General features: G+C 42.3%; 1 protein-coding gene across 1 annotated transcript in view; it reads right to left on the minus strand.

Moving 5' to 3' along the window:
* The window catches only part of FES (FES proto-oncogene, tyrosine kinase), a 229,468-nt gene that overhangs the window by 120,816 nt on the left and 87,489 nt on the right, over positions 1–21,163 (minus strand). Inside the window, exons 5-8 of the mRNA XM_077263560.1 lie at positions 18,211–18,394; positions 17,361–17,498; positions 15,483–15,602; positions 3,872–3,988 (exon numbers count right to left, since the gene is read on the minus strand). Of these exons, the coding sequence (XP_077119675.1) occupies positions 3,872–3,988; positions 15,483–15,602; positions 17,361–17,498; positions 18,211–18,394 (559 nt within the window). The remainder of the gene's footprint in view (positions 1–3,871; positions 3,989–15,482; positions 15,603–17,360; positions 17,499–18,210; positions 18,395–21,163) is intronic.

Raw genomic sequence — 21,163 nt, forward strand, 5'->3', positions numbered from 1 at the left:
ACCACAAAAGTTGTTGTCCAATGTGTCCTGAGTACGCTGATACCCCATATGTTGGGGTAAACCCCTGTTTGTGCGCACGGGAGAGCTCGGAAGGGAAGGAGCACTGTTTTACTTTTTTAACGCAGAATTGGCTGGAATTGAGATCGGACGCAATGTCGCATTTGGAGAGCCCCTGATGTGCCTAAACAGTGGAAACCCCCCAATTATAACTGAAACCCTAATCCAAACACACCCCTAACCCTAATCTCAACTGTAACCCTAACCACACCCCTAACCCTGACACACCCCTAACCCTAATCCCAACCCTATTCCTAACTGTAAATGTAATCCAAACCCTAACTCTAACTTTAGCCCCAACCCTAACTTTAGCCCCAACCCTAACTTTAGCCCGAACCCTAACCCTAGCCCTAACCCTAACGGGAAAATGGAAATAAATACATTTTTTTAATTTTTTTATTTTTCGTAACTAAGGGGGTGATGAAGGGGGGGTTTGATTTACTATTTATAGCGGGTTTTTTAGCGGATTTTTATGATTGGCAGCCGTCACACACTAAAAGACGCTTTTTATTGCAAAAAATGTTTTTTGCGTTACATTTTGAGTGCTATAATTTTTCCATATTTTGGTCCACAGAGTCATGTGAGGTCTTGTTTTTTGCGGGACGAGTTGACGTTTTTATTGGTAACATTTTCGGGCACGTGTCATTTTTTGATCGCTTTATATTCCGATTTTTGTGAGGCAGAATGGCCAAAAACCAGTTATTCATGAATTTCTTTTGGGGGGGGCTCTTATACCGTTCCGCGTTTGGTAAAATGGATAAAGCAGTTTTATTCTTCAGGATACCTCATTTATATCTTTTTTATGTTTTGGCGCTTTTATACGATAAAAACTATTTTATAGAAAAAATAATTATTTTTGCATCGCTTTATTCTGAGGACTATAACTTTTTTATTTTTCCGCTTTTGATGCTGTATGGTGGCTCGTTTTTTGCGGAACAAGATGATGTTTTCAGCGGTACCATGGTTATTTATTTCCGTCTTTTTGATCGCATGTTATTCCACTTTTTGTTCTGCGGTATGATAATAAAGCGTTGTTTTTTCCCTCGTTCTTTATTTTTTTTTTTTACGGTGTTCACTGAAGGGGTTAACTAGTGGGACAGTTTTATAGGTCGGGTCGTTATGGACGCGGCGATACTAAATATGTGTACTTTTATTGTTTTTTTATTTTTATTTAGCTAAAGTAATGTATTTATTGGAACAATATTTTTGTATTATTATTATTTATTTAGGATTTTTTTTAATTTACATTTTTACTTTGCCCCAGGGGGGGCATCACAGTAAAGTGACAGATCGCCGATCTGACACTTTGCTGTGCACTGTGTCAGATCGGCGATCACACAGCAAAGCTGGGAGGCTTCCCGGTGCCTGCTCTGAGCAGGCGCTGTGAAGCCACCTCCCTGCAGGACCCGGATGCAGCCCCGCGGCCATTTTGGATCCGGGGACTGCAGGGAGGAGACGCTCGGTACAAGGTGAGCACATCGCCTTGTACCGATCGTCTCAGGGAAGCCCGCAGGGAGCCCCCTCCCTGCGCGATGCTTCCCTATACCGCCGGCACACTGCGATCATGTTTGATCGCAGTGTGCCGGGGGTTAATGTGCCGGGGGCGGTCCGTGACCGCTCCTGGCACATAGTGCCGGATGTCAGCTGCGATAGTCAGCTGACACCCGGCCGCGATCGGCCGCGCTCCCCCCGTGAGCTCCGCCGATCGCGCTGGACGTACTATTCCGTCCTTGGGAAGTAGGGCCCACCCCACATGGACGGAATAGTACGTCCGATGACAGAAAGGGGTTAATATAACACTCATCATTCTCCTCTGTTTGCCGGCAGAGCAGGGGATAATGATGGGAGGTGGCTTCAGCACCTGCCGCCAGGGAACAGCGCTTACTGTAGTGCTTCTTCCCCGGCGGCTGTCTTTGTGGTACTGATGCAGCACACGGTTGCCACACGTAGTACACACACGGACACGGATATCTCCGTTACCGGTAGCCGGCCTAACTGAAATCTCAAGGCTTCCAGGTGGTATGAAGTTCATTTTCTCCCTGGTGCTGCACTTTAAGTATGGAGCTGAGCACCTTCCTAAAGCTATTAACCTACAGAATAACCCTATATCTACAGGTTAATATCATCATCCAACATGACAGGTTCCCATCTAGAGTATATGTTAGGGGAGGTTTCTTGATATTAGAGGAAAAACTCATTGTTGCCTATGGCAACCAATCACTGCACCACTTTTATTTCATATTCAATAACCCTCTTTTAACAAATTTATTAGCAAAATAAAATAATCCACAGGGTCCGCCATAATCCATAATATGGACATCTCATGACGATCCACAACTCTGCTACATTCGGAGACTGTGATGAGTGGTGACATCAGTAATGTTACCATTCACCACGGCGGCTGAACACACTGAGAGGAGCATGAGAGCCAGCAGTAGTGACGAGTGGTGACGTCTGTAAGGTTAGCGCAGGTCACAGCCAGCGGTTCTCAAGATAACCTCTGAGTGAGCCGGCCAGCTATGAACTGTGGTGAACTCCCTAAGGTTACAATGGTTCACAGCGGGCTGGCTCATATGCTGTCTTCTGTGGTTCACACAGAGGTTTTGTATGTGTGTGTGTTTATTTCTTTTGACTACGGGATCAGTAATTGGGGTGTCTGATAGACACCTCTCCATTACTAACCACTAGGCTTGATTTCAACAGATACTAGACAGCTGACATCAACCCCACAACCATTACCCCACTTCCCCACTTGCCAATGTACCAGGACAAGCAGAAACAGCCGAGGCTAGGAGCCAGAATTGGCACATCCCATGAACGCCATTTCTGGGGCAGCTGAGGGCTGGTAGGATTATTCTGGGAGGGGGACAATATCCATGGCCCCTTCCAAGCCTATTATTATCAGCCCACAACTGTCTGTTTAGACTTTGCTGGTTATTAAACCAGGAAGCACTCTATATATTTTTTGGGGGGTATCACTTTTTTAATAACAAGTAAAGGCCACGCAGACATCTGTGAGCTGTTAATAGTCTGGAACGCTCCATGGATATTGTCCCCTTCCAGGAATAATAATTCCAGATTACAGCTGTCTGATGTCCTTTAGCTGGTTATTAAAACAATTTTTTTATTATTTGTTTGCTAAATACTCTTTAGTGCCACATGAAAGGCACTAAAGGGTGCTATTTTATTATATGTAGAGGGCTTGTAAGATTAAATATCTACAGCACATCTATCCTATCTATCTATATCTGTATATAAGATTGCTTTATTAGTTTGTAAACTAGCTTTAAATGACAGAAAATTACAGTGTGTAAAAGCTGATGTTAAAAATGCATTGCATACGGATTGCAAAAACATGTCATATGGATGATAGTTGAGAAAAATTGCATTGTACTTGCAGGACACTCATCCTGCTTTTCTGGATCAACATTGGACTGATTTTCTATATGCCTAAGGGCTCGCTTCCACTTCCGATTAAATCAGACTAATTCAATTCTATTAAAAATCGGATTGCATTTGTACCAATTTAAGCCTATGGTTCTGCTCGCAATTGTGGCTTCTTTACCTGCTCTTATCGGATCACGATCGGACAAGAAAAAAAATTGCAGCATGCTGAAATCAGATGGCACACAGCCATATAAATTGCAGCAGGGCAGGATCCAAGTATCATTAGCATATCGCATCGGATGTGATTCGCTAGTGGGACCCCGACCTAACAATTTTTTTTTTTGCATCATGAACTGTCCTTGAAAGTGACATGATTTCATCATCTATCTAATATTAGCATGTTTGTAAAACTGATGATGCTCCTTACTGGTCGACTTTACTTCTTTCTTCACACACAATCTCAGTGTTTAGCTGTTGTACAGCGTCTTGTTTAATGTTAACTGTTTCAGTGACCATTGCAAGTTCCTCTTCAATGGATGTCAGCCTGAAAAAACAGCACAATGCAACGTTTTCTGACACATTGTAATTTGTTTAGGACTTTGAGGCTATGTTCACACAATGAGCATTTGGTGAGTTTTTCTTGTTCAGAATTTAAACACATAGTCAGTAAATTAGCTTGGTTGCATTTTTGAGGACATTTTGTTCGTGCGATTTTATAGTGTTTTTTGTGTCTTTTTGGTATACAGTTGTGGCCAAAAGTATTGACAGCCCTGCAATTCTGTCAGATAATACTCAGCTTCTTCCTGAAAATGATTGCAAACACAAATTCTTTGTTATTATTAACTTCATATAATTTGTCTTAAATGAAAAAACACAAAAAGAATTGTCCTAAAGCCAAATTGGATATAATTCCACATTAAACATAAAAAAGGGGGTGGACAAAAGTATTGGCACTGTTCGAAAAATCATGTGATGCTTCTCTAATTTGTGTAATTAACAGCACCTGTAACTTACCTGTGGCACCTAACAGGTGTTGGCAATAACAATCACACTTGCAGCCAGTTGACATGGATTAAAGTTGACTCAACCTCTGTCCTGTGTCCTTGTGTGCACCACATTGAGCATGGAGAAAAGAAAGATCAAAGAACTGTCTGAGGACTTGAGAAACCAAATTGTGAGGAAGCATGAGCAATCTCAAGGCTACAAGTCCATCTCCAAAGACCTGAATGTTCCTGTGTCTACCGTGCGCAATGTCATCAACAAGTTTAAAGCCCATGGCACTGTGGGTAACCTCCCTAGATGTGGACGGAAAAGAAAAATTGACAAGAGATTTCAACGCAAGATTGTGCGGATGTTGGTTAAAGAACCTCGACTAACATCCAAACAAGTTCAAGCTGCCCTGCAGTCCGAGGGTACAACAGTGTCAACCCGTACTATCCGTCGGCGTCTGAATGAAAAGGGACTGTATGGTAGGAGACCCAGGAAGACCCCACTTCTTACCCCGAGACATAAAAAAAAGCCAGGCTGGAGTTTGCCAAAACTTACCTGAAAAAGCCTAAAACGTTTTGGATGAATGTTCTCTGGTCAGATGAGACAAAAGTAGAGCTTTTTGGGCAAATGCATCAACATAGAGTTTACAGGAGAAAAAAAGAGGCATTCAAAGAAAAGAACACGGTCCCTACAGTCAAACATGGCGGAGGTTCCCTGATGATTTGGGGTTGCTTTGCTGCCTCTGGCACTGGACTGCTTGACCAAGTGCATGGCATTATGAAGTCTGAAGACTACCAACAAATTTTGCTGCATAATGCAGGGCCCAGTGTGAGAAAGCTGTGTCTCCCTCAGAAGTCATGGGTCTTCCAGCAGGACACTTCAAAAAGCACTAGAAAATGTTTGAGAGAAAGCACTGGAGACTTCTAAGGTGGCCAGCAATGAGTCCAGACCTGAATCCCATAGAATACCTTTGGAGAGATCTAAAAATGGCAGTTTGGAGAAGGCACCCTTCAAATATCAGGGACCTGGAGCAGTTTGCCAAAGAAGAATGGTCTAAAATTCCAGCAGAGCATTGTAAGAAACTCATTGATGGTTACCAGAAGCGGTTGGTCGCAGTTATTTTGGCTAAAGGTTGTGCAACCAAGTGTTAGGCTGAGGGTGCAAATACTTTTGTCTGGCCCATTTTTGGAGTTTTGTGTGAAATGATCTATGTTTTGCTTTTTGCTTCATTCCCTTTTGTGTTTTTTCATTTAAGACAAATTAAATGAAGATAATAATAACAAAGAATTTGTGTTTGCAATCATTTTCAGGAAGAAACTGAGTATTATCTGACAGAATTGCAGGGGTGTCAATACTTTTGGCCACAGCTGTATATGTCATGTATAAACAAAAAATGCTTTGTTTTTGATACTCCATGGTATTTGGCTTTGACAAAACGTTATGATATAGTCATGTGCAGATTACCTGCGTTCTTGATGCATATCTGCCACGAAAAGCACTAACAAAGTATGCGCGTTTTTTTAACTGCAGATTTATCATATCTAAAGAAAATCTACGGGAAAAATTCACACATAGAACTCAGCGTACCAGCAAGAGAAATTTAGATGTTTCAGATTTGAAACACGCATCGCAGGTCAGTTTACACTGAGTAAAAAAAGCACAGAAGGCAGGAAATTTCTATAAATCCCATTCACTTTGCTCAAACTGTAACACACTGCTATTGTATTGCAGCAAAAAAGAGCAGCCTCAAAAACTCACCAAAAACTCATTATGGGCATACAGCCTAAGGGCTCGTGAAGACAACCGTATTTTCTGTCCGAGTGCACCTGATCACAGTCAGATCAGTGTTATTCCATGGAGCCGTGCAGATGTCCGATTTTTCCCTTGGACAAAGTCTGTCCGAGTAAAATAATCACAGCATGCTCGATTTACATCCAATATTCGAATCGCACTTGGCCAGGTAAGTCAATGAGTCCGTCCCCAAAAATCAGACCACGCTCCGATGACATCCGAGTGCGGTCTGAGTTTTATGGACTGACAGAATGGAGACATTTTTTCCATCTTCTTCTCATCTGAGAAAATCGGATCACACTATGATCAAACTCTGATCTGAGTTTAACCAGAGTGTGATTAGTATAATGGGCCCAATTCTCTCGCATGAGAGAAAATACTGTCTTGTGAGACTTCGACAAACTAACCTTATGGACCCCAAATAACAATATGCAATAAATATCCAATAAAGCAATATGCTAGTTTTGGTTTTGTGGACCAAGCATATATAAAATGACTGTGCAATTTAAATTTTAACCACACAGAAATATTAGAAGGCATAGTCAAAATACCGTAAACATCTCTATTCTGACACAGACAATTCTAAGGACCCCCATTGCTTACCTACATTGTATTTCAAAGTCCTTCACTACCCTTGGATTGGATTTGTAACTAGTTGACTGATAGTGATAGCTACCGTCGATAGCTCTCAAGATAGCAGTGGTTATGCATTTTACTTTCTGCCTGGTTGCCTGCTGTACTATGCCGGCTTTGATGGTAGCAGAAATTGGTTAAAGACGTGGTTAAAGAGATTTTTATTGCCTGTGTCCATGAACACAGGTTAGGCATTCACTTGGGCAAATCATGTGACCGCTACCGTCTTGAGAGTTATGGATGGGATTACCACCATTATCCACTAGCAATCCAACAAAGGGGCAGCTAGGAGCCTAGAAAAGCAGAGCAGGGGTAAGCAATGGGGATACAAATACAATATATTCATATACAGGTGCTTTTCACAAAATTAGATCATCAAAAAGTTAATTTATTTCAGTTCTTCAATGCAAAAAGTGAAACTCATATTATATAGAGTCATTACAAACAGAGTGATCTATTTCAACTGTTTATTTCTGTTAACCCAACGTCAGACTCCCTCCCTTTGATGTAAGCTCCCGTGGTGATCCCACATCTTTCCTGGCACATGTCAGCTGTTTTGAACAGCTGACATGTGCCTGGAACAGCCGTGGGTGGAATTGTGAACCACTCGCTGCTATTAACCCGTTAAATTTCGCTGTCAAACGCTGACAGCGGCATTTAACATGCACTTCCAGCAATCACGCCAGAAATCCGCCCACTGGTGATCGCGGGTCACCAGTGGGTTGGCATGACAACCAGAGGTCTCCTTGAGATCTCTATGGTTGTCACTGCCGGTTTGCAGTGAGTGTCGCCCAGTGGTCAGCACTCATAGCAGGTAAGTAATTCAGCTACATATAGGCGAACTGATCATAGGCGCCTGTATGTAGCTGAGCCGATCGGGTTATGGCAGCTTCTAGTCTCCCATGGAGACTATTGAAGCATGCCAAAAGTGAAAAAAATGTTTTTAAAAATATACAAAATATATAAAAGTTCAAATCAACCCCCTTTCGCCCTATTCAAAATAAAACAATTAAAAAAAAAATCAAACATACATATATTTGGTATCGTCGCGTTCAGAATCGCCCGATCTATCAATAAAAAAAGGATTAGCCTGATCGCTAAATGGTTTAGCGAGAAAAAAGTAAAAACCCCAGAATTACATTTTTTTGGTCGCAGCAACATTGCATTAAAATGCAATAACATGCCATCAAAAGATCATATCTGCACCAAAATAGTATCATTAAAGATGTCAGCTCAGCACATAAAAAATATGCCCTTACCCAACCCGAGATCACAAAAAATGGAGACGCTACGGGTATTGGAAAATAGCGCTTTTTTTTTTTTTAACAGTTTGGAAATTTTTTTCACCACTTAGATAAAAAAGACTCTAGACAGTTTTGGTGTATATGAACTTGAAATGACCTGGAGAATCATAATGGCAGGTCAGTTTTAGCATTTAGTGAACCTAGTAAAAAAGCCAAACAAAAAACAAGTGTGGGATTGCACTTTTTTTGCAATTTCACGGCACTTGGATTTTTTTTCCAGTTTTCTAGTACACAACATGGTAAAACCAATGATGTAGTTCAAAAGTACAACTCGTCCCGCAAACACAAGCCCTCACATGGCCATATTGACGGAAAAATAAAAAAGTTATGGCTCTGGGAGCAAAAAAACAAAACGCAAAACCGAAAATACCTCTGGCCATGAAGGGGTTAATGTTGATGATTATGGCTTACAGCCAATGAAAACCCAAAAGTAATTATGTCAGTAAATTAGAATAATGATCAAAAAACACCTGCAAAGGCGTCCTAAGCATTTAAAAAGGTTCCTTAGTCTGTTGCTGACTTGACAGATGTCTGTTGTGAACTCTATTTTTGGGCTCCCTCTAGTGGTCACAAGCAGTACTGTGTAGTGTTGTCTTTCTGCAGGTTGGCAGCATCAGCTGGTTCGTTATCCTTGGTTGGTTTCCTATTTAGCTCACCTGGATACTCAGTTCCTTGCCTGCTATCAATGTATTCAGAGCTCTTCAGATTCCTTGTGTCTACCTTGCTCCCAGTCTCTCCAAGACAAGCTAAGTTTTTGTTTGATCATTTTTTGATTATCAGCGTTCATTATGTTTTTAGTCCAGCTCGCTAAAATGTGATTTCCTCGCTTGCTGGTTGCTCTAGGGGACTGAGTTTCTCCCCCCACACCGTTAGTTGGTGTGGGGGTTCTTGAAATCTCAGAGTGGATATTTTGTAAGGGTTTTTTACTGACCGCATAGATTCCCTTTTCTATTTTCTGCTATCTAGTATTAGTGGGCCTCATTTGCTGAATCTGCTTTCACCCCTGTGTATGTGCCTTCCTCTTACCTCACCGTTATTATTTGTTGGGGGCTTCTATATCTTTGGGGATTATTTCTCTGGAGGCAAGAGAGGTCTTTCTTTCTCTCTAGGGGTAGTTAGTTCCTCAGGCTGGCTCGAGACATCTAGGATTTTTAGGCACGTTCACCGGCTACTTCTAGTGTGTTTGGATAGGTTCAGATTTGCGGTCAGTCCAGTTTGCCACCTCCCTAGAGCTTGTCCTATGTTTGTTACTTAGGCTACTTTCACACTAGCGTTAACTGCATTCCGTCACAATGCGTCGTTTTGCCGAAAAAACGCATCCTGCAAAAGTGTTTGCAGGATGCGTTTTTTCGTCATTGATTAACATGAAGCGACGCATTGTGACGGATTGCCACACGTCGCACCCGTCGTGCGACGAATGCGTCGTGCAGTGGCGGACCGTCGGGAGCAAAAAACGCTACATGTAACGTTTTTTGCTCACGACGGTCCGCTTTTTCCGACCGCGCATGCGCGGCCGGAACTCCGCCGGAACTCCGCCCCCACCTCCCCGAACTTCCCCGCACCTCACAATGGGGCAGCGGATGCGTTGGAAAAATGCATCCACTGCCCCCGTTGTGCGGCGGAGACCACGCTAGCGTCGGGAACGTCGGCCCGACGCACAGCGACGGGTTGTTCCCGACGCTAGTGTGAAAGTAGCCTTAGCTGGAGTAATTTGTGATCCTCAACCACTAAGGATCATAACAGTATAGCAGGCCAAAAAGTGTTTAATGCATCGCAGAAGTGGGATAAAAAGAAGACCCGAGTACTTTTTTTTTTTTTCCTCCCGCTTTTCCTTTGCTGCAGTCTGTTTAGCTTCTTTCATCCCCTTGAACTCTGGGTGGTTTTGAGCTCAGCTGCAGACATTAATGTTCAGACTCTGACTTCTAGTGTGGATCATCTTACTGCACGGGTGCAAAGTATTCAGGATTTTGTTATTCATAGCCCTATGTCAGAACCAAAGATACCCATTCCTGAGTTTTTTTCTGGAGATAGATCTAGGTTTCTAAATTTTAAGAATAATTGTAAGTTATTTCTATCTCTGAGACCTCGTTCCTCTGGTGATTCCGCTCAGCAAGTTAAAATTGTTATCTCCTTGTTGCGTGGCGACCCTCAAGATTGGGCTTTCTCTCTGGCGCCAGGAGATCCTGCATTGCTTAACCCCTTCAAGTCGCGGCCCTTTTTCGTTTTTGTGTTTTCGTTTTTCGCTCCCCTCCTTCCCAGAGCCATAACTTTTTTATTTTTCTGTCAATATGGCCATGTGAGGGCTTATTTTTTGCGGGACGAGTTGTACTTTTGAACGACATCATTGGTTTTAGCATGTCGTGTACTAGAAAACGGGAAAAAAATTCCAAGTGCGGTGAAATTGCAAAAAAAGTGCAATCCCACACTGGTTTTTTGCTTGGCTATTTTGCTAGGTTCACTAAATGCTAAAACTGACCTGCCATTATGATTCTCTAGGTCATTACGAGTTCATAGACACCTAACATGACCAGGTTATTTTTTATCCAAGTGGTGAAAAAAAATTCCAAACTTTGCTTAAAAAAAAAAAAAAAAAAAAGTGCCATTTTCCAATACCCGTAACGTCTCCATTTTTCGTGATCTGGGGTCGGGTGAGGGCTTATTTTTTGCGTGCTGAGCTGGCGTTTTTAATGATACCATTTTGGCGCAGATATGTTCTTTTGATCGCCCGTTATTGCATTTTAACGCAATGTCGCGGCGACCAAAAAAACGTAATTCTGGCGTTTCGGATTTTTTTCTCGCTACGCTGTTTAGCGATCAGGTTAATGCTTTTTTTTAATTGATAGATCGGGCGATTCTGAACGCGGCTATACCAAATATGTGTAGGTTTTGTTTTTTTTTTATTGTTTTATTTAGGATGGGGCGAAAGGGGGGTGATTTAAACTTTTATATTTTTAATATTTTTTTCACATTTTTAAAAACTTTTTTTTCCCACTTTTGCCATGCTTCTATAGCCTCCATGGGAGGCTAGAAGCAGGCACAGCCCGATCGGCTCTGCTACATAACAGCGATCATCAGATCGCTGTTATGTAGCTCAAATGCAGGTGTGCTGTGAGCGCCGACCACAGGGGGGCGCTCACAGCCACCGGCGATCAGTAACCATAGAGGTCTCAAGGACCTCTATGGTTACCTTCCTGACTCATCGCCGACCCCCGATCATGTGACGGGGGTCGGCGATGACGTCATATCCGGCCGCCCGGCCGGATGCGGTAGTTAAATGCCGCTGTCTGAGTTTGACAGCGGCATTTAACAGGTTAATAGCGGCGGGTGAATAGCGATTTCACCCGCCGCTATTGCGCGCACATGTCAGCTGTTCAAAACAGCTGACATGTCGCGACTTTGATGTGCGCTCACCGCCGGAGCGCACATCAAAGCAGGGGATGCGACATGCGCAGTACATGTACGGCGCATGTCGCGAAGGGGTTAATGTAGATGCATTTTTTCTGGCTCTTGGACTGCTTTATGAGGAGCCTAATCTTGAGAATCAGGCAGAAAAAGCGTTGCTGGCTATCTATCAAGGTCAGGATGAAGCAGAGGTGTATTGTCAAAAATTTCGGAAATGGTCGGTGCTTACTCAATGGAATGAGTGTGCCCTGGCTGCAAATTTCAGAGAAGGTCTTCCTGAGGCCGTTAAGAATGTTTTGGTGGGGTTTCCCACCCCTACAAGTCTGAGTGATTCTATGGCTTTAGCCATTCAGGTTGATCGGCGTTTGCGGGAGCGCAAATCTGCTCATCCTTTGGCGGTATTTTCTGGACAGAGACCTGAGTCTATGCAATGTGACCGTACTCTGACCAGAATTGAGCGACAAAGTTATAGACGTCAAAATGGGTTGTGCTTTTACTGTGGAGATTCTACTCATGTTATCTCAGCATGCTCTAAACGCTTAAAAAAAAATCGCTAAGCCTGTCACCATTGGTACTATACAGCCTAAATTTATTTTGTCTGTTACTTTGATTTGTTCTTTGTCGTCCTACCCGGTTATGGCTTTTGTGGATTCGGGTGCTGCCCTGAATCTGATGGATTTGTCGTTTGCCAGGCGCTGTGGTTTTGTCCTGGAGCCTTTGGAATTTCCTATTCCTCTGAGGGGAATTGATGCTACGCCATTGGCTGAGAATAAGCTTCAGTATTGGACGCAAATGACCATGTGCATGACTCCCGTACATCAGGAGGTGATTCGCTTTCTTGTTCTGCATAATTTGCATGATGTTGTCGTTTTGGGTTTGCCATGGCTGCAAGCTCATAATCCAGTTTTAGATTGGAAAGCTATGTCTGTGTCAAGTTGGGGTTGTCAGGGAATTCATGGCGATACTCCGTTGGTGTCTATTGCTTCTTCCACTCCTTCTGAGGACCCTGAGTTTTTGTCTGACTACCAGCATGTATTTGATGAGCCCAGGTCCAGTGCCCTGCCCCCTCATAGGGATTGTGACTGTGCTATAAATTTAATTCCTGGTAGTAAATTCCCTAAGGGACGACTTTTTAATTTGTCTATACCAGAGCATGCCGCGATGCGGAGTTATATAAAGGAGTCTTTGGAGAAGGGACATATTCGCCCATCCTCTTCCCCTCTTGGTGCAGTCTTGTGGGATTTGTGCTCGGGCTAAGCCTTGCTGTTCTCGTGCCAGCGGTTTGCTTTTGCCTTTGCCTGTTCCGAAAAGGCCTTGGACGCACATTTCCATGGATTTTATTTCGGATCTTCCAGTATCTCAGAAAATATCTGTCATCTGGGTGGTGTGTGATCGTTTTTCCAAGATGGTCCATTTGGTGCCCTTGCCTAAGTTGCCTTCTTCCTCCGATTTGGTTCCTCCATTTTTTCAGAATGTGGTTCGCTTGCACGGCATTCCTGAAAATATTGTGTCTGATAGAGGATCCCAGTTTGTGTCCAGGTTTTGGCGGACTTTTTGTGCTAAGATGGGCATTGATTTGTCTTTTTCGTCGGCCTTCCATCCTCAGACTAATGGCCAAACCGAGCGAACTAATCAGACGTTGGAAACTTATTTGAGATGTTTTGTTTCTGCTGATCAGGATGATTGGGTGACTTTTTTGCCATTGGCCGAGTTTGCCCTTAATAATCGGGCTAGTTCTGCTACTTTGGTTTCGCCTTTTTTCTGCAATTCTGGTTTCCATCCTCGTTTTTCCTCGGGTCAGGTTGAGCCTTCTGACTGTCCTGGGGTGGATTCTGTGGTGGATAGGTTGCAGCAGATTTGGAACCATGTGGTGGACAATTTGAGGTTGTCACAGGAGAAGGCTCAGCGCCGCCGCGGTGTGGGTCCCCGACTTCGTGTTGGGGATTTGGTGTGGCTGTCTTCTCGGTATGTTCCTATGAAGGTCTCCTCTCCTAAATTCAAGCCTCGCTTCATCGGTCCTTATAAGATCTTGGAAATCCTTAACCCGGTGTCTTTTCGTTTGGATCTCCCAGCATCGTTTGCCATTCATAATGTGTTCCATAGGTCTTTGTTGCGGAGGTATGTGGTACCTGTGGTTCCTTCTGTTGAGCCTCCTGCTCCGGTGCTGGTCGAGGGCGAATTGGAGTACGTGGTGGAGAAGATTTTGGATTCTCGTATCTCTAGACGGAGGCTTCAGTATTTGGTTAAGTGGAAGGGCTATGGTCAGGAGGATAATTCCTGGGTTGTCGCCTCTGATGTTCATGCGGCCGATTTGGTTCGTGCCTTCCACGCGGCTCATCCTGATCGCCCTGGAGGGCTTGATGAGGGTTCGGTGACCCCTCCTCAAGGGGGGGTACTGTTGTGAACTCTATTTTTGGGCTCCCTCTAGTGGTCACAAGCGGTACTGTGTAGTGTTGTCTTTCTGCAGGTCTTGGAGCCGGGCGCCGCCTCCTCAGCGCTGGCGCCGGCTGATTTCAAAACAGCGCTGAGGAGGCGACGCCCGGCGCCAAGAAGACTTGAGTGACGGCTTATTTCTGCAGTTACAGCACCAATAACTAAAAGAGCCACCTTGTCAGATGCAGCATTACTGCTGCACAAGGTGGCTCTTTTAGTTTCCAACGCCTGGGGGGAGGGGGGTGACAGGTTCCCTTTAAAAAGGTGCACAAGCAAACTGTACAACTACAGCCTTGAAAGGATTGTTAAGAAAAGGCCATTCACAAATTTGGGAGAGATTCACAAGGAGTGGACTGCTGCTGGGGTCATTGCTTCAAGAGCCACCACACACAGACGTATCCAGGACATGGGCTACAAGTGTTGCATTCCTTGTGTCAAGCCACTCATGACCAATAGACAACACCAAAAGAGTCTTACCTGGGCCAAGAAGATAAAGAACTGGACTGTTGCTCAGTAGTCCAAGGTGTTGATTTCAGATAAAATTAAATTTTGCATTTAATTTGGAAATCAAGCTCCCAGAGTCTGGAGGAAGAGTGGAGAGGCACACAATCCAAGCTGCTTGAGGTCTAGTGTGAAGTTTCCACAATCAGTGATGGTTTGGGGAGCCATGTCATCTGCTGGTGTAGGTCCACTGTGTTTTATCAAGACCAAAGTCAGCGCAGCCATCTACCAGGAAATTTTAGAGCACTTCATGCTTCCATCTACTGACAAGCTTTTTGGATGTGGAATTTTCATTCTCCAGCAGGACTTGGCACCTGTCCACACAGCCGAAAGTATCAATGCCTGGTTTAAAAACAACAGTATCACTGTGCTTGATTGGCCAGCAAACTCGCCAGACCTTAACTCCATAATCTATTGGATATTGTCAAGAGGAATATGAAAGACACCAGACCCAACAATGCAGGCAAGCTGAAGGCTGCTATGAAAGCTACCTGGGCTTCCATAACACCTCAGCAGTGCCACAGGCTAATCGCCTCCATGCCATGCCGCATTGATGCAGTAATTGATCACGCCGCACTGATGCAATAATTGATACAAAAGCAGCCCCGACCAAGTATTGAGTGCATTTACTGAACATACATTTCAGTAGGCCAACATTTCAGATTTTAAAATCATTTTTCAAGCTGGTGTTATAAAGTATTCTAATTTACTGAGATAATGACTTTTGAGTTTTCATTGGCTGTAAGCCATAATCATCAATATTAGCAGAAATAAACACTAGAAATAGATCACTCTGTTTGTAATGACTATATAATATGTAAGTTTCACTTTTGGTATTGAAGAACTGAAATAAATTAACTTTTTGATTACATTCTAATTTTGTGAGAAGCACTTGTACATACACACAAAGACACATTTTGGCTACATGGATACAAATCCTGACATAAACCCAGACACAGCTATATAAGACCCACCCATACATACGTATGCTGAACATTCTCTATAGTCAGGTCATTTAGCTGAAGTTCCTCTTCCTCAAGGTTGTCAGTCTCATCTAATAAACTTGTATCAAAGGTTACCATAGGTGGTAGGCTTGCTGATGACCTGTGTAACAACACACCTAGGTTTAGGACGTATTTCATTCAAAATTCTCAAGCTAGCAGGAGCTGCAGAATTCATTTCTAAACCTAAACATTTTGTTATAAATTCACTTAAAATCTTATTTCTCTGTCTCTAGCATTTCAGTCGTTGCACTTGCCAAAATATCACTTGGATATGCTTGTTGGAGGACTTTATGTAAACCCTGGGAATATCTCAGTGAGCATCTTGGATGGGTCTGGGACATTCCTAGGATCAGTGGAGGTGTTCCCAGGAAAGACAGTGGAACAATTGATGGTGGCATTAAACACTTCCAGAAATGTTGTCAACTACAGATATGCTAAAACTTGCTCCTTGGTGGTCATGTAAAACTCAGGGCTACCCTCAGATCACAACTGCAAGGTGGCCTGAACCAAAGTTGCATTATCAAAAAAAATGTTGCTCAGCCTCATGATGAAAGTATAAAAGTATGAGGTGTGCAGCACATATTGACAACAAATTCCCTGTGGTTGGACAAACATGGAGGAAGACAATATAGGTATTCTTTGCTCTGCTGTTCAATGGTTCTACCAGGGGTCAACTCTCCACCCCTCACACCTTGCATATAAAAATAGGACACTAATGTATTTATAAATTGAAAAAAAACTTTATAATGCAGGAATTCCCAACCTAGGCTCGGGAGCAATATATGGCTTGAGGCTGTCTTCTCACTTGGTGTATTAGCACCAGGTCTACAACACAGCAGGTCTCCAGATGGGGAATTTTACTAGTAATTCTGCTGCCATGCAGTCCCTTTGAAAAAGATTGAAAAAAAAACATCACAGAAGAGCAAATCTGGATGACCATATACTGGCCAATGGGGGTGGAAGGATAAATATGGTAAACTGGAAATAGGATGCTACTGCTTGTGGAGGGGGTGTTTGAAGCTGGATGCTATAGTGTGGTGGGATTGTTAGATGCAAGAATACCATATAGGGGTAAGGTGGGAAGTATGGTACTGAGCAGTGGACAAAGTCTCAATGTGATTACTGTGGAGAAGCTTTCACGGTTATTATACAGGTAATGGGGGGCTCTGGGTAATGCTACTGTGTGAGGGGCATTGGATGTCACTACTGAGAGAGCTATATGGCACTACTGGTGAAACTCTAGATGTTACTCTTAGAGCTGAATGTAGCTTTCAAGATAAGTAGTGTTTGGGGTTTATCCAGGATTAATTTATTTTTTACAAAGGGCCTAAAAACAAACGGGAAGGTAGTTGCTAAATGTGGGGAGCGGACTGTCAATCAGCATGACATTGGCTGTCACGCCCCATTGACAGACCAGCCTGGAAGAAGAAAAGCAGCTCTGTTGACGTTGAGAAGCTAAATTGCTGGCAAGAGTAGTCAGTGACTGCCTCTATGCCAGCACTGGGTAGAATAGGCAGGTAGATAGCAACTACTCTTGCCTGTTAGGTTTTTAGTTCAATAGTAATTAAAAAACTGTCCTGAATAACCCCTTAATGATCACTGAAATGTTGTATACTTTACAAAAAGGTTTGCGTTCTTTTAAATGTAAATAAGAGTGCTTCTATTCAGTAAAATACTACAGAGATCTTGAAAATAATAATAAATTGTGACCAAGGTTTTATGATTTTCCATTCTACAATGGTCAGCCTTTATTTATATAAAACCAGGGTAGGCTGATAATAAGCATGATAATGCACTGACATTACTGCTGATACATTTCACTGACGGCAATATCTGCTTCCATGACAGTATTATTTACCGGTTCATCTGGATGAAGTTTTCATACTCTTTACGTGGATTGATATTTATTATTGCATTATTTATCTCCTGGTGAACAGCTGCTATTTCTTCTTGTACAAGACTTGTGATTTTGTGGTATTCTTGCAAGATGTCTTTGCTAACAAAAAAAAAGTAAGTGAAAGACACAGACAAGTCTGCTGAGAACAACATATGCAAATAGACATAGTAGTCTGCTCCCTGTGACCCTTTCCCAAACCTTTCTTTTAAATTCCCTTGAAAAAAAGGTTGGTATTCTATGAATAGCAGCCACATGAAAGCAATTTCTGATGAAGTCTCCTGAGATCTCACCACTGATATAAACCCCATATGTTTGCCATAGCAATATTTTATTTGGCTTGACTTAAAATGGAAAAAAATAGTTCTAAAGGTCTATCACTGTGCAAAACACACAGAACACCTTACACATCTGACAACTGATCCACAGACTACTCAGAAAAAAAAACAATGCTAAGGTCAGAAATTGATGAGATGTAAGTTTCGAATTTGTGGTCTCATTAGATGACCACAGACTAAATTATAGCAAATTCTTTTATTTTAAAGCTTCTCAATATAAAGCATTAAGTGGATATACCGTAATATATAGTGTTTTATACTAGGCCGACAAAGAAATATGTCTTGGTCTATTAACACATACTACCTATGAAAAATTTGCAGAATGGCATTACTAAGAAAAATACACTATGTAATTTTACTTTAGACAAAAATATAAAATATTACATTTACATAACAGGATATCAAAAATAACACAATAAATGTATAGGTCAACCTTCTAAGGAAACCATCAAAGATACAATTTGGTTTATGCCTACATGATGAACACCATCTTCTCCTGGAGGGTCTGCATGGACTCATGTAAGTTGGGCAGGCTCAGACTGTGGTGGTGCTCGTCGTGTAATTTAGCAGCTTTGATAGCCAAGATATACTGGTTGTGGAGAGTGTGCAGCTTCCAAGTGTTCTTCACATACTTCTCCTTAGTTTTGTCACGATCTCTGTCTGGAAAAGACACAATAAGACATAGTCTAGAAAGATAAAACAGAATATGAGTGAAGATGTCTGCATTTCTCTGAAGCTTAACGTGGAAGAATTCTTACCTCTCAGAGACATGAAAGGTTTCAGATTGCATTTATTTTTTATACAAGAGATTCTTCTCTGATATGTTAATCTACAAAATTTCTTCCTATGATTACAACTATAAAGTGAATATCCAGTGTCTTTTACTCTGAAATAAGTACTGCACCGAATATTTAATACGGATCACAATGTGCCATACAATAACGTGGAAACAGTTAAATTACATAATGAATCAACTTATTCTTCCTTATCTAGTGCCGCAGCACTGTAGAGCGAAATAAACAGCCTTGTGCCTGCTCCATTCACTTCCCTAGACAATGCTAAAGTATAGTAATAGGTGCAGGAAACATAATATTATAGACAATGGAACTACATGACTATTAAGGCAAATGGCTCCTCGCAGATGACTTGTTCAGGGCAATTATGATTCAGCAAGAACACAATGAAAAGTGTATATTTTGCTATAATAATATTAACTTGCAGAACTAAAACCATGCTATAAAAGAGAATGTGTCAGCAGCTTTTTGCTACATAATCTGAGAGCAGCATGATGTAGGGGCGAAAGCCTGATTCCAGAAATGTATCACTTCTCTGCTTGGTGTAGTTGTAATAAAATCCCTGTTTTCTCTGTTGTAGATGTAGCAGTGCTCAGACTACTGAGCCGTGTTTAACCCCACCAGCACCCTGATTAGCAGCTGCTTGTGTTCACTGTGATTTGTCAGCAAACTGCCAATCAGTGGTGGGGAAGGGTTACATAGATTAGCCAGACTTGTTGTCACATGAGACCCAGTCAGGCAGTGATAAAACACTGCTTGTTTTGAAACTACAACACATACCCTAAAAAGTGTTACATCCTTGGAATCAGGCTTTCTTTTTCTATAGTATGCTGCTCTCAGATTAGATAGCAAAAAAACCTGCTCAAAGATTCTCTTTTAAAGCACCACTACTGCGTTTTCTTTTAATTTCACCACTGGAGTGGTGTGAAAATCTAAGTCCCCTGCCCCCTGCCTTATACTCACCTTCTTGTGTTTTCATCTGTTTTTGCCGCTGCTCCGGTCCGTCTCCTGCAGTTTGTGACCAGACGGCCGCTCCAATGTTTCATGGAGCGAGATTGTTGGCCAGTAAGTAAAGTAAGTCTATGAGAGCTTCATTCCGGCCCTCATAGATTTGCATTGAGAGCTTGTGATGTAGTTTCTGACTTCCGGCCAGTCAGAAGCTGTGCTCACAAGATGACGCCACACAACCGGAGTGACGAAGAAAAGTGGTGAAGACGCCAGAAGGTGAGTATATGACTGGGGGACTTACATTTAAAGCGCCACTCTAGAGATGAAAAAAAAAACGCTGGAGTGGTGCTTTAATAGCTCTATAATGTAGGGTTTTACAGTCTAAAATTCAGCTGACAGATTCCTTTTAAAGAGGACTTTTCACCAAGTCAAAAGTGGCAAATTTTTGCTCTTGTTTTATTCCAGGTAGTTCTCTGAGGTTTCTGGCCACCCACTGACGAAGGACAAGTTCTGAAACGAGAGTCGGGGTAGTGAGCTGAACTTGCACAGCTGATCACACAGGTAACTGTCTCCTTGTTGCTTTTGTTACACAGATCATTGTCAGAATCCATTGGCTTACTTTACACCTGTAAAACCCTTACATACATGAGTTGCATAATAGCATTGTCCTTTTATTGCTTATGACGGACACCTGACACATTGTTATCAATTGATACATCTATTGGTTCACTCCTCGCCACGTATAGCATCTGATCCTTTTTGTAATCATATATGGACATTTCTTTATATTTTCAGCACCTATAAACAATAGTGTATGTATCTTATGCTGCTGTCCTCTTACCTGTTTGACCTTTGATTGTACTATATATTTTTATCATGCTGTGCATTTACCACTAGATGTAAGCGTATGTATTATTTTATGTACTGTAAGTGAAGGCACTATTCTTTCAGGAGTGCCACCATTCACCATGTCTGTTCTAATAAAGGTGTTTTATTTGTAATGCTATTAGTTTTAGAATATTATCGACCACATGTTCAGTGTTTCCTCTTTTGGTCTGCCATTTATATCCTATAGCACACATACAGTATATATCACAATTTTTAACAATATACAGTGGGGCAAAAAAGTATTTAGTCATTCAGCAATAGTGCAAGTTCCACCACTTAAAAAGATGAGAGGCGTCTGTAATTTACATCATAGGTAGACCTCAACTATGGGAGACAAACTGAGAAAAAAAATTCCAGAAAATCACATTGTCTGTTTTTTTATCATTTTATTTGCATATTATGGTGGAAAATAAGTATTTGGTCAGAAACAAAATTTCATCTCAATACTTTGTAAAATATCCTTTGTTGGCAATGACAGAGGTCAAACATTTTCTGTAAGTCTTCACAAGGTTGCCACACACTGTTGTTGGTATGTTGGCCCATTCCTCCATGCAGATCTCCTCTAGAGCAGTGAAGTTTTTGGCTTTTCGCTTGGCAACACGGACTTTCAACTCCCTCCCAAGGTTTTCTATAGGGTTGAGATCTGGAGACTGGCTAGGCCACTCCAGGACCTTGAAATGCTTCTTACGAAGCCACTCCTTCGTTGCCCTGGCGGTGTGCTTTGGATCATTGTCATGTTGAAAGACCCAGCCACGTTTCATCTTCAATGCCCTTGCTGATGGAAGGAGGTTTGCACTCA

The sequence above is a fragment of the Ranitomeya variabilis genome, chromosome 5 (genome assembly GCF_051348905.1).
Source record: "Ranitomeya variabilis isolate aRanVar5 chromosome 5, aRanVar5.hap1, whole genome shotgun sequence".
In the NCBI taxonomy this organism is placed as follows: domain Eukaryota; kingdom Metazoa; phylum Chordata; class Amphibia; order Anura; family Dendrobatidae; genus Ranitomeya; species Ranitomeya variabilis.